The following is a 12,717-nucleotide window of genomic DNA, read 5'->3' as shown; positions in this document are numbered from 1 at the left end:
AGCCCACAGGCCGTAGTTTGAGGACCCCTGGGGTAGAGCCTTCAGTGATGTCAGAAGGCCTTTGTAAAAGGCAGGGTTTAAGGCTTTCCAAGGCTTTTCAATTATTTTATTATCATACAGGCTTTAGATTATGACTTTCGCTATTTCAAAGAAACACTTCACGTGTCTTGTTCTGCTGATACTCTTTATGTGCAAGGAGTTACCTCAGATAAACAGATACGTGTTTGTAGGTAATACATGCTGTAACATTACTTCCAGTTTTCAACTGTCTTCATGAGATACTAATACCCTTCCAAAATGATACTAGGTAAATAGCATGCTGCATTTAAACAGTTGCATGTTAATCTTGGTTCTGTCAGGACCCTGCTGCTTGCAGTGCTGATCCTCCTCCTCTTGCATTCTCTTGAAACCAAAATGTAATTTTTGGTGTGTCTGCAGGCAGACTGAGAAAGTAATGTGTGCATAGTTGCAGCCTTACGTGTATGCTTCATACATATACATTACTTAATACATATATGTATATTATTTATATATAAATATATATATACATAAAAATATGAATATACATACAATATAAAAATACAAAAGTAGATTGTGTGGCTTCAGACAAAGCCGATGACATCGTTTGGTCGTGTTTTGGGGAGGGAAGAATCATTCTGTCTTCAAATACCTTTTAACAAAATTACTTTGGGATTAAAAGGATGTATTTAACCTTCAGAGTGATATCTAAATTATTTGCTGTTAGTATTGACATGCTTCATGGATTTCAAGTTAGTTCATTTTGAAGTAGATTTGGATAGCTCTAGGGCTAAAATTTAGATCTCATAGGCCTAACAGAAATGACAGAAGCTTAATGTAATTTGTGCTTGGCTTGCTTGTACAATAGCAAAACAATATACCCCCCATAAAAAAAAACAGGGGACTAATTTTCATTGGAGATATGTTAAGCTATAGCTTAAAATAAGAGGGGTCCTGAAGCGTTACAAGCAACGTTAAGTGGACCACTTGTGAACAGATGGTGTGTCTACACTGAAATTTAGAGATGTGATCACTGCTCTTGCACGCACACCTAAGCAGCCTTTAGATTGCCAAGCTCAAATTGTATAGCAGGACTGTTTCTGCTTTCAATGTGTGCCTCAGGACACGGCTGGGGCTTCAAATACATGTCTAAGCAGCTTCTCGCTGCTGAGGGCAATTCTGCCCTAGCTTAATCATTAACTGTTGCCTCATTAGCTGTTTTAAGGCTAGCCTTTGGTGTGTTTGTATGATTCCTCGTCACACCTTTGCATCATGTCGTGTACGTTCAAAGTGGGAAACCCATGTCCTCTATTCTGGCCCGGCACAGCTCTCTGTGTTTTCATAAAAACTTCCTGATTAGTATCACCTAAAGTATCAGACATTTTGAACACGTGAAGAAATCCAACATTGGCTAGGACTTTCTGTGATTTCATCACTTTGGATTTTGAGGTCTGTATGCACCTAAGTTTTATTGTTCCCATTTTCAAAGGCAAAAAAGAAAATCTTGAGCCAAGAAGCCACAAGGAGGTGGCACACAGGTGGTTAGAACCTGTTGCTTGGCTTGCAAGTCACCGCCTAATACAAAAACAATACTGATTTTTTCATTGTATTGGCTCCCCAAAAGGTACTACAGCTGTGCTGTTACATTATTTAATTGTGGCCTCTTTTTCAAGCCCTGATAAGATTATTTTATGCTTACCTAAGTATGTGAATGCAAATTTCTTTCTATGCTTCTAAATTTCCATAACAGTAAACTCTACATTAGATGTGATTTGAAATACAGGTAGGAGCTAAAAGCAGTGTGCCATTGACAGACTTCATCTTCTTGAAAACGGTTCTTTACATCCCAGCAAAACCAAGTGATTCAAATTGAGTGTCTGCCAAAGCATGTAATATGTGGCCTACAGTGTACATTAGGGGATCCAACAGGGATGTCTACTTCCTTGCACCAAAATTTATTGTAATTTCTTTTCATCTGAGATCTTCCCTGAATAGTTTTAAATTTTTATTTATGTTAGCTTATTGCAGGCAGAGTTCTTCACTTCAACAAGATACCACACATTAGATGAACCACTGCAACGGTTCTATGTGCTACTCTAAGCTCTCCTCCACTGTAATGTGGTTAACTTACACCTTTGAGAAGGAGTTTAGTATCTGTTCACTACCAACCAACCAACCAAGCATGGCACCAAGATAGAATTAAGTATTCTGTTGGGTAAAAATAAAATGTAGATCACATGAGACACTGTTCTTAGGCTACAGCTTCCATTAAGTACTACTTATTTGCTTTTGCTGTGTTGTTATGGCTCGGCTTTACAAGTTAGACTCTATTAAGCTGCATTATTATTCTTTGAGAATACCCATTTTTGTTTTCCAGCTCCAGGAAATGCAATACTGCCACGAACTTAAAACTGAGCACACTCTTAAGTATTCTTCTAAGCAGGAAAAGATTTAAGTACTCATTTAAATGGTTTTCTGAATCTGAATTAAAAGTCCAAGCGATTCTTTTTGTTTGTTTTCCCTCCTAAGGATCACTTATTATAATGTTTTCTCTTTGTTGTCATCTGAGTTAATGTATTAAAACCATGTTACATAATCGAGTGACACTGATTTATGGTAGTGCTGAAAGTTTGTTTACTGCTGAAATAATACTGATTTTAGTGTTTACGTACAGTAACGTTCATGGACAACCAAGTTATGAAGACATAGGCAACAAAGACAAAGTTATAGTTGTCTGAATTTTAACAGGAGTATTTATCAAATAAAGTGTAGTATAAAACTTTTATTATATTTTATATCTAACTCCTGATATCTAGTTCTTTCGTGCCATAAATTCATAGATAACATAGACCACAGAATACTTCCTTTGAATTTATAAAGTACTAAAGATGTGTTGTCTTAAGGAGAAACCTGCTTATTTATTAGAAATAACACATTCTTAGCACATTTTTTTATTTAATGGCAGAGAAATCACCATTCTTCAATCAGCATTTTCAACATGACTAAATACCATTCAAATCTGTGGCAAATTAACTAAATTGAGTCAAGTCATATTGATACCTGACAAAAGCTTAATAATTTTCATCTTTACTTCTTGCATTTAAAAGTGTTTTCAAAGACACAGAACAAAAACTCAAATTTATCTTCATACAATTGAAAAATTGTTGTCAGTGTAACTTTATTTCAGTTTTCACACAGAGACATCGCTTCTGTGAGACTCACACAGAACCTCTGTTCCCATTAGGAATTTACCAGTCCAGTTATTTTTAAAATTCTCTTAGCCAACACAATTAGGCCAGTAAAGCTCTTATTTGAAAAATGTAGCAAATTCAGCATTTACTAGTATCACTATGCAAAATATGAGTTCAAACTATTATTTTTTTACAGTGAAACTGGTACTACTGATGTTTTTATACAACTTTGAACTGAAACTCATTAGTCGTACAATGGTTTGATCTTAACAAAGACCTTCTTTCTCAAATGTACCATTGCACTTTGCATTTGCCTTTTATATTCAGCTCTGTGGAAATGTTCAGTTCCCTGGAAGTTAAATTGAAAAGGGATATGAAATGGTTCACACATGTTTTAAGTCTGTGGTATCTGATTACAGAGCGGTCTTGGCTTATGAATGAGGAGTGCAGGAGCCTTCCTTTAGAATAAGTCATGTAGTCGTGCTCCGGGTTTGTAAAGCATTGTATCACACATCTCACAGGGAAGGCCAATAGAAAAATCCCCTTATTTTTGCACTTGTGAGTTAATTATAAGCCTGTTACACCTTCCGAATTTATAAAATAGCTGTCCTTTCAGCTTCAGTCTATCCCTGAGTGAAATTTAGAAAATATTTTTGGTGTTGGAAGAGATGGAAATACCTCCATTGGTTCAGAAAGAAATGCCTAATTTCTCACCCTTTGTGATAGTTGTTAGAAGAAAACTTCAAAAGATTCTAAGACTTTTTTTCCTGTAGTTTTAAAATATAAAAGCGATTTGTTTAGATGCAGTACCTCTAGGTTTTGTGGATTTAGACATTTTACTGAAATGTTAACTTACTAACTTACACTTTGACTGACCCTGTAGTAACTCTGATGGATAACAGAGATTCATCCCTTCATAGAGTTCCCATCTAGCCATTTGTAAAAGAGTTTATGAACTAATAAAATCCGACAATAATCTGATGAATGCTGCTTGAAACAGCACATGGGAAAACTGTTGGGTTTTGGAGACACTAGGTGGCAGCTTGCACAGAGGGACCTCTGCCTTTGGGTTGTAAATACAAAATAATGTGCTTGTAATTGTGGTCGTGGTGCAGTTTTGAAGAATTTGGTTTGATTTGCCATGGGAAACTTGGGCTTGTTTGAGTGCTAAACTGAATCCAGGCCTGACTTTATTTGCAGAGCTTTGAGTATACCCTTTCAAATTAACTGCATACTGCAACGGTTTCCTTTAATGTTACGCATTTGTGAATCATGACTTTTGAATTAAATAGGATTCTGATTTTAATTGCGCAGTAGCATCTTCCCTAATGTAGTCAGAAAATGAACTGTAATTCTTTTTTGCAAGATGTTTTGGTTTCAGCAGTTTCCATTTATTTGGTGAAAAGCATTATATCTACCTAAAACTTCTTTCTGCAGGTATACCTTGCTGTCCTGCTTGTGCTTACAATGACGTGCTTCTAAAGGGTATAAAATGTTCAGTTTTGTCCTCTCTGAGTCCTTTTTCTTCTCCTTAGAAAGTGGTTTCATTACAGATTTATGCTTGGATGTCGGTTTTAGCTAGTTTAGCCTCATCTTAGGGTGCAGTGTTACACAGAATCACAGAATGGTTTGGGTTGGAAGGGACCTTAAAGACCATCTAGTTCCACCTCCTGCCATAGGCAGGGACACCTTCCAGTAGACCAGGTCGCTCCAAGCCACATCCAGCCTGGCCTTGAACACTGCCAGGGATATTCTTCTCCCTCCTTTTAATGTAAAGAAGTTAATTCAAACAGTCTTTCTTTCTCTGTCTTTCCCTTAAGAGTTACAGACTAACATATTATCCATCTCATCTTTGAGCTCTTCACATCTGTTTCTGAAGAAGTGATGAGATTTATTACCTTGAGATTTGACATTTTACATTCTTCATTGTGACTTTTCCTTTTATATAGCAATAGCTGCTTACTGTATTCCATTTCTAGCAAAATAAGGTCTAACATTAATTGGATGTGGTACGGAAAAATCTTAGAGGAGTTTAAATAATGGGGGAAAGATGGTGCATGTGTCTTACAAGATATTTCTGTTTACTTCTGTTTTTTAAGGCATCAAACAGTACTAGGATTTTCCAGTGACCTAATGATCTCTATTGTTTCTCTCTTAATTTTTCTTTTTTTTTAATGAAGTTTTCCTGTTGGCACACTTTATTTTAAGTAGAAAATAGTAAATTATGCTCCTTTCTTCCCGTTGCATCTCTGTTCCGCCTCTCACTTAACATGGTTGCTTTGCTCATTTTACTTAAATGTGGGCTTTTTCATCTGCTGAAGCTGAGTGCAGCTTGCAAAGACTGCAGTATATAGCCAAGACCTCATCCACTCTAAGATATTTAACTGACTTTGAGATGTAACTTGCTGATTGAGAATCAGGCAAGCACTCATTCTGAAAGATAGTCTCATCCAATTCACCTTGCAGAAAGTTTCTAGCATTTTTTTCAAAGCTAATGATGTTTTTCTGTATTTAAAACAAAATTTAACATTTGCCCTTGAATAAAGTTGCAAGGGGAAAGACGTCCTCGCTTCCTGAGATTATCACAGGTAAAAATGAATCATTTTCCAAGTGTTTGCCTTGTAGGGCTGCATTCAGTTTCTGGTGCTCTGAAATGCTTTATAGCTCAATGTGTCTAATAGCGGTGAATGTTATTTACCCATTGATGTGCCCGGTTTGAAATGCTTAAAGTGTTACTCCATTTTAATTTTGTTAATGTATTTCAGATTTGCAGTGTTAATTGCATATCATTCTTGGCAGTGTGTCCTTATTACTTCACAATGTATATGTGCGCAGATAGGGGTTTGGGCAGTGTTCACCTGGCTGTAGCATTTATTATTTTACTACTTTTTAGGTATTTGCATTAGCTGTCTCTTGGACTATTATAGCTCAATGTCTCCTGTAATGCAAATGAAGCAGGAGAATGGATTTACCACCTTTTTGCTAGGGTCATTCAGCTTGAAATTGACTTTGAGGCTCTTTTCAGAGGAATTGTCTCAGAAAACAAATTTCCAAACATCAGCTAGGGAGGAGAAAGAAAAATTCAACAGGACTTTTTTTCATCTTTTCCATTGTCATATGTTCATACTTCATTAAGTATTGTGAAATAAGGCTGTGTATAATTTTGACACCCTTAATTCCTTTTTGTGTTTCACAACATTGTCAGGCAATGACATGTCAATCTAATGAAAAATATTAAATAAGTAGAAAGGGGGCTAAGACTTTTGCCAAGGAGGAATGAACTCTCTACCTTTGGTTAGTTGTATGAATATCTAATACTGCTTAATAATGACACCTCAGCAGGAAATATGTTTGAACAAAATCAGTTTTGAATTGCTGTGTTTATGAAGGTTTTATGATTATCAAATGCCTGTCCTAAAGGAGATAGGAAATACATGAGTAAAGCTGTTTTGAAATGGCTTGGAAACCAGTTGGGGGGGCACTGTAAAAATCCCTGTCCATTGTATTTTAAGACAAGCTCATAGGAAGAGATCGTAGTCTATAGCAATGGTATATTTCTTACTTCTTAGATCTTAAAAAAATGTCTTAAACATTCCTTGTGCTCTCTTTGGCAGCAGAAACCCAGCGGAGACCTGCCAAGATAGTTAATATGCCCATCTATTCTCAACTGCTGTATTTTATTGTCTTTGCCCCAACAGATCTTGCTGCGGGAAGGCTGCAAAAAGATACTTGTTGCTGATTCTCTTTCTTTACTGAAGAAAATGCATCGAACTCAGATGAAGGGTGTTCTAGTGGATGGTGGGTACAGAGGAAGCATGGTGACTTCCAAGGTTTTGAATACTTTTGCTTGGTTTATAGACCCAAGCAACGTGACTGTCCACTTTGGAAGCTGCCGAAAAGCCTGATTATTGTACCTTATTTGTACAGTGTAGTAGGATACTAGCTGCTTTCCCCTTTGCAAAGGAGCTACTCTTATCTCAAAAACTACAAGACCCAGCATGCAGGTTTTTCTACTGATCAGTCTCTGCGTAGCCAGTAATGTAATGGCTGTTGTGTGTCCTGCACTTTGCCTATAAATAGGTGGAAAATGCTGTTCAGTGCCAGCACAGATAGTGAGATGATAATAATCTGCAACCAAAGCAAAAGCTACAAGATAGTTTTCAGAAATAGGTGAAACTATTTCGCAAGGTACTAATGATGCATGTGAGCAGCACTGTAATTCACACTAGCTGAGTGTTAATACCAAGAGATGAAAACTGACGGAGGGACAAAGGATCAGAGGTTTTGATACAAAATGCTGCAGAGGAATCAGGCACCCATCCTATGCCCCTTTTTATCAGTTTGCCTTCTGCCTTTACAGCACTGATCCTAAACAGCCTAGCTTGTGCAGCTCTGCCGTCATCAGAATCAGAAGATCAAAACATTTCTCATGCTGTTAATAGAAATGCTGCTTCAATTGTTAATAGACTCTCTTAGGCACCTTAGGTAAAAACTTCTAAGACCAAGCTCCATTTCTGTCATAGCAGTATGTTCATGCCTGCTTTATAAAAATGTAATCATGCAGTTTGTTAACAAAGCTTTACAAATTTGTTTTGTTTCGTTTTTCCAGAGGAGAATATTTGTGAATCATGCCTGTCTCCAATACTTCCTTCAGGTAGGATGCTTTTCTAGAAGGCAAAGTAGTCTATTTTTTCATTTTGTTTTTTGAGGAACCACTGTTTGCTTTTATTGGTAGAGATGTGTAAATGTGTAGTAGTCTCGCTTGGTAATTGCTGTATAAATTTCAGTCTCCCGTGCAGAGCTTGCTTATGAATTCTGACGTGAGAGTGGAGTCTATTTTTAACTTTTTTGTTGTTGTTGTTGCAGTAAACCCAGATTTTCTTTCTTATTCATCTTTGACTACTTTATTTTCTGTTTTGGAATACATGGAATGCAAGACAACTTTTAAGTCCATCAACATACATATTTTCAAAGATTATTAGAACCACAAAACTAAGCTGTTGCCACCAAATCTTGTCAAACTGCTGATTGATTTAGACTGAACTCGCAGATTATGAAGTTTTATGGAATATACCTTTTGTCTGAGTGGTGGAAAACTCTTGGCTTGAGTCACTGCTGTCACATTTGAAACAAATTATAAGAGACAGTAGTTTTAAAATATCTTCCGAAGTTAGTTTTTGAAACTAGAAATTCAAGATGTTATTTTGAAGATGCATATTCTGGAAGGCAACTGTAGTTCAGAAATACCAATATAGTTGTTGGGCATCCTAAGAAGTAGTTTTACTAGGAGAGTATCTGTCACGGCATCTCCAAACAATACATGAGACAAAATATATGTATGGACCTAATTTTTTTTATTTGCTGAGTGTGCATAGCCCAGTGGAATCACTTACAGGTTTTGAATCTGGTTTCTACTATTTTCACTGAAACAAAACCAACATACTATGATCATGTGCACCAATGTACAGATGACAGCGGTCACGTGGTGACAAAACCTGGCAGAGCTGAATGTGCTAGTGCCTTGAGGTGTGTTTGTTGAGGGAATGGGAGCCAAGGAATCAAAGGTGGATGATGCTGATGAGCGAGGTGATTGTTTTTTTGGATATGTGGATGTTGTATGTAGGCTTCTAACTGGGCCAAATATTCACGTGGGAATTGAAAGGCACATCACGCACTTAGACAGCTTCTTCCCAAATTTCAAGATCTTGGCGTGCAGCGTAGGCGCTAGAACTGCATAATGTTGTGGTTCTCCCTGCACTAGCACAATTTTTTTGCTAACTTTTCTGCAAAATGGCTGAATTATTTGGTGGTAGTTTACTCTTCTCCCTCCCCAAACTTAGCATATAGCACATACTGACACGAAAAATTTCTGGTGAGAAGGTATACACCATTTAAGCCACAGAATAAAATTGTCTGGTAACTCCATCACTGGGATGCATTTCCTGAAACCATCACTCTCTATAAATGAGCCAGAATAATTTGGAAATTAATTTGAGAGGTGTTACTTGATGTTTCTGTGTGTATTAGAGTGCAGGCATATACTGCTGTAGCCACTGAATCATTTGTCTCATTGCCCTGTTGTAATTAATTTACTTTTCTCTTTCCTAGATGCGTCAAAGTCCTTCAACGTGGTAGTGTTCCACTGCAGACACATGTTTCACAAAGAGTGCCTCCCCGTATCTAACACAGTAAGAACTAGCTTAATCTCTCTAACACCTTTGCCAAAGATACAAGGACAAATAATTTCCTTTTGGTAACTGTGGAGAAGGGCATGGGTCTATCAGGAATTATAGTACGATTACAGTGACTCCTTGCGGTGATACCTCATAGCAGTATGTGACTAAGGAAAGGGAGTTTAGGGCCACTGCAACTAAAGTTCATCCAATTTAGAAATAAATTGCTGATGTTTGAGAACTATTTTATCACTTTCTGCAATCTGAATATGCAGCGCAGCTTTGAGATGCACAGGGAAATACAACCTGTTTGATTTTCTATTAATTCTTTGCTGTTGCAGCACTCGCTTTAACTATGTTTAATTAAAGACAGAAATAAAGATATTTTCTCAAGTGAACTATATTAAATGATTGTGACCTGGAAGAAGAAAAAACCATAATCTCATTTTCAAGTGAATATTTAAATGCCTTGGTAAACATCTTTATGCTCAGAACATGTTTTTCTTCATCAGGGAAATCTTTTATTTTCCCTTTTATTTTTTTTCAATGAAAAAAACCCCCAACAACTAACTTCTAGATCGAACCAGTTTTGAACTTGGAAATGAAATCATCAGAATGGTAACAAAATCACAAAGAAAATGTAATTTCAGATTTTCTGATTCTGCATCACTCTAAAAATGAACATCTAGTGAAAAAATAACTTTGGTGAATCACTTAATCTGCAAGTAACCAAGAAAAATGCTTGTGTAACCATATGGTGCAGCATGTATACTTAAATATGTTATGAAAATCTTAATGAATTAGATCATTTGCACAAGAAAGCCCAACAACTAGTAAATATTTATTCAAACACTATTTACCACAAATTATATTATTTGAAGAACTAATCTAAAATAATTTATCTAGTGTTCTCAGTTTTCTGGGACAGGTAACTTATCATGGGATGTTTAAATGTGATATGGTTATTATAAATACATTCTATAGTACATATGAATACACAGGTATGGGCACATATCTGAGCCACATTCTTCACTGCTGTAGTATTTCTTGGCCTTTGATAATCAGTTATGTTATTGATACCTGGTTACTGGTGACATACTGAAACGAAAGTAACACATGCGTAAGGCATCGCATAGAGCTAAACACAGGAGTAACAATAAGCACATTCTTGATATCAAATGGACAATATTCAGACCATACTCTCAGCTGTTGGAAACCTGTGGAGCACTGTCCAGAGACAGAGCTGTGACTAAGACATCCGTGAATGGAGCCAGCCAAGTGACTTACTGGCATCTTTATCTATGAAGATAATCAGTGATACTTTTGACTCCGTATTTTTCATTTTTGTGGTGGAGGAAATTTGACCTTTCTCTGCTGGAGCGTGGTGGTAATGTAGTTGGAGTGAGTGGTGGGGTGTGCTGCGTTCTGACGGGGAACAGCCTCACGCTGAGCAGTAATGTTGAGAAAGGCATCAACACTTTTCATTTATCTTCCCACATTCTAACGTGGCTATGTTTCTCTAAGAGATTCTTGTTCTCTTTTCAATTTCTAGGTATCTCCTGTCCAGTTCTGCAACATATGCAGTGCCAAACACCGAGGACCAGGAAGTGCAATCCTGGAGATGAAGAAATAGCAGTACCCTAGTTCTCCATGCCAGTCTGTGACACCAAATCTGTTAGGACCATGCAGAGCTACTGTAGCTTCTGTTAGTCATCATTTCTGTATATAATTCTGTTTGTGTTGTAAAACTGGTTTCTATAAGTTGTCCAGCTTATTGTACATTTTCGGGAAAAAGACAATATGAAAATCTTTCACTACCAAGTCTTTGTTATGCACTTCATATGTCACCGTTCCTTTGCTCAGCTCACTACTTAACTCTGGAACAGAAAAGAGAAGTAAAATCAGAAGAAAAAAAAAACCCTACTTCGGAGATTTGTGCTTGCTGTCAGTTAATGTGCTTTACAGTTTGGAACCAGATGAGGCTCATGGTTAGATACTGCAAAGAAAGATTAATTGCGGTGAATTCAGCTCACCAAACGACGTTAGTCCTGATCTAGTTTATTAGTGAACTGTTTAATTTGAAACCCATAGGAGTCTGACTGCTTTCAGCGGATCTGCTTCAGGACTTGAAGCTGACTGTGTGCTGACTTATACATGAAATGAAGAAACTCATTAACTCTTAATTCCCCACACTGCTAATTTACCTTGATTGTATGGTTACACAATCCTAGTTTGTTACAAACTGGTGATTTTCTTAATCAGTCTTCACAAAGCAGTAGTTTAAGATGGGCTTTTGTCATATTAAAATCATCCAGAAGTTTTTTTGAAAAAAAATGTTAGCAGTAGGTGTTTACTCTTATAAGTGCGGTTATAGTGGTATGATTCCATTAAAATGAGGAGGTGGGGAGGAACATCTGACCTTTCAAAAGTATGATCTTTAGGAGTTTCTTTTGAACTTAGCAGTTTAATAGCTAAGTTTACGTATTTGGATGTTAACAAAAAACATACTTATTTTAAATTTCAACAGTGTTCTGTTTTGATCCGAAGGAGGTGATATTTCAGAATATCCTTAATTTAATATCTTTATAATGTTCTCTGATTAAATTAAATATAAGCATCTTTTCCCTAAGAAAAGTCACTTTTCAGAACTCCCAAGATATTTTTCCTCTTTTTAATAACTGGAGTTTGAAAGTAAAAATACACTGTTTCACCATCAAATTGAGAGGTTTAAACAACTAGTTAACACAGTAAGTTCTGAAACAATGGTATAGTGATCCTCCAGTGTGTCTGTAAAACTGGAAAGTGTAAGATGTCTAAGTTCTTCTGTACCTTACTCCCATGTAGGTACACCTTAAAATAATCTATATTGTAGAAACCTGGATTTCTAGTTTATGTAAACTCATTATACTCTTTTGATATTCTCTGGGTGGTTGGCTGAGCTGGTCTAGCTATCTGAAGAGTGATTTTTGTTGTCCACTGTGTAGATCGACATAATACTGGAATAAAATTTTAAGTGTATTAGAAATGTTAGGATTTACTCTGCATAGTCACAGAGATGAAATTATCATTAAAAGGATAAATCGCTCAAAAACATAGCAGTTGTTCTATTGTGATAATACAGACAGCTGAGGAAAAAATAAAAAAATGGTGCAGATTATTTATGGACATGCCGTACCTAAAACAACAGAAGGGTAGGAGCTTTGTAGTGCAGAACGTAGGCTGCATATGTCAAGCTTCACCTGTAAGAATTACTGCCTGCCTCTGTAGCAGTTCATTTTCAGTGGCTAGTACACATTCTCAGATACATTGTTCATTTATCCTTTTATTACTTTTTT

General features: G+C 36.6%; 1 protein-coding gene across 3 annotated transcripts in view; it reads left to right on the top strand.

The window, feature by feature from the left end:
* The window catches only part of VPS41 (VPS41 subunit of HOPS complex), a 107,241-nt gene extending 96,038 nt beyond the window's left edge, over positions 1 to 11,203 (top strand). For all 3 annotated transcript variants that reach the window (XM_040589963.1, XM_040589964.1, XM_040589966.1), the window contains 4 exons: positions 6,908 to 7,007; positions 7,819 to 7,863; positions 9,318 to 9,397; positions 10,935 to 11,203. In XM_040589963.1, the coding sequence (XP_040445897.1) occupies positions 6,908 to 7,007; positions 7,819 to 7,863; positions 9,318 to 9,397; positions 10,935 to 11,015 (306 nt within the window). In that variant the 3' untranslated portion in view covers positions 11,016 to 11,203. The remainder of the gene's footprint in view (positions 1 to 6,907; positions 7,008 to 7,818; positions 7,864 to 9,317; positions 9,398 to 10,934) is intronic.
* The last annotated feature ends 1,514 nt before the right edge of the window (positions 11,204 to 12,717 follow it).

This window comes from Falco naumanni, chromosome 4 (genome assembly GCF_017639655.2).
Source record: "Falco naumanni isolate bFalNau1 chromosome 4, bFalNau1.pat, whole genome shotgun sequence".
Taxonomy (NCBI): Eukaryota; Metazoa; Chordata; class Aves; order Falconiformes; family Falconidae; genus Falco; species Falco naumanni.
This window is presented reverse-complemented; position numbering and strand designations above follow the sequence as displayed.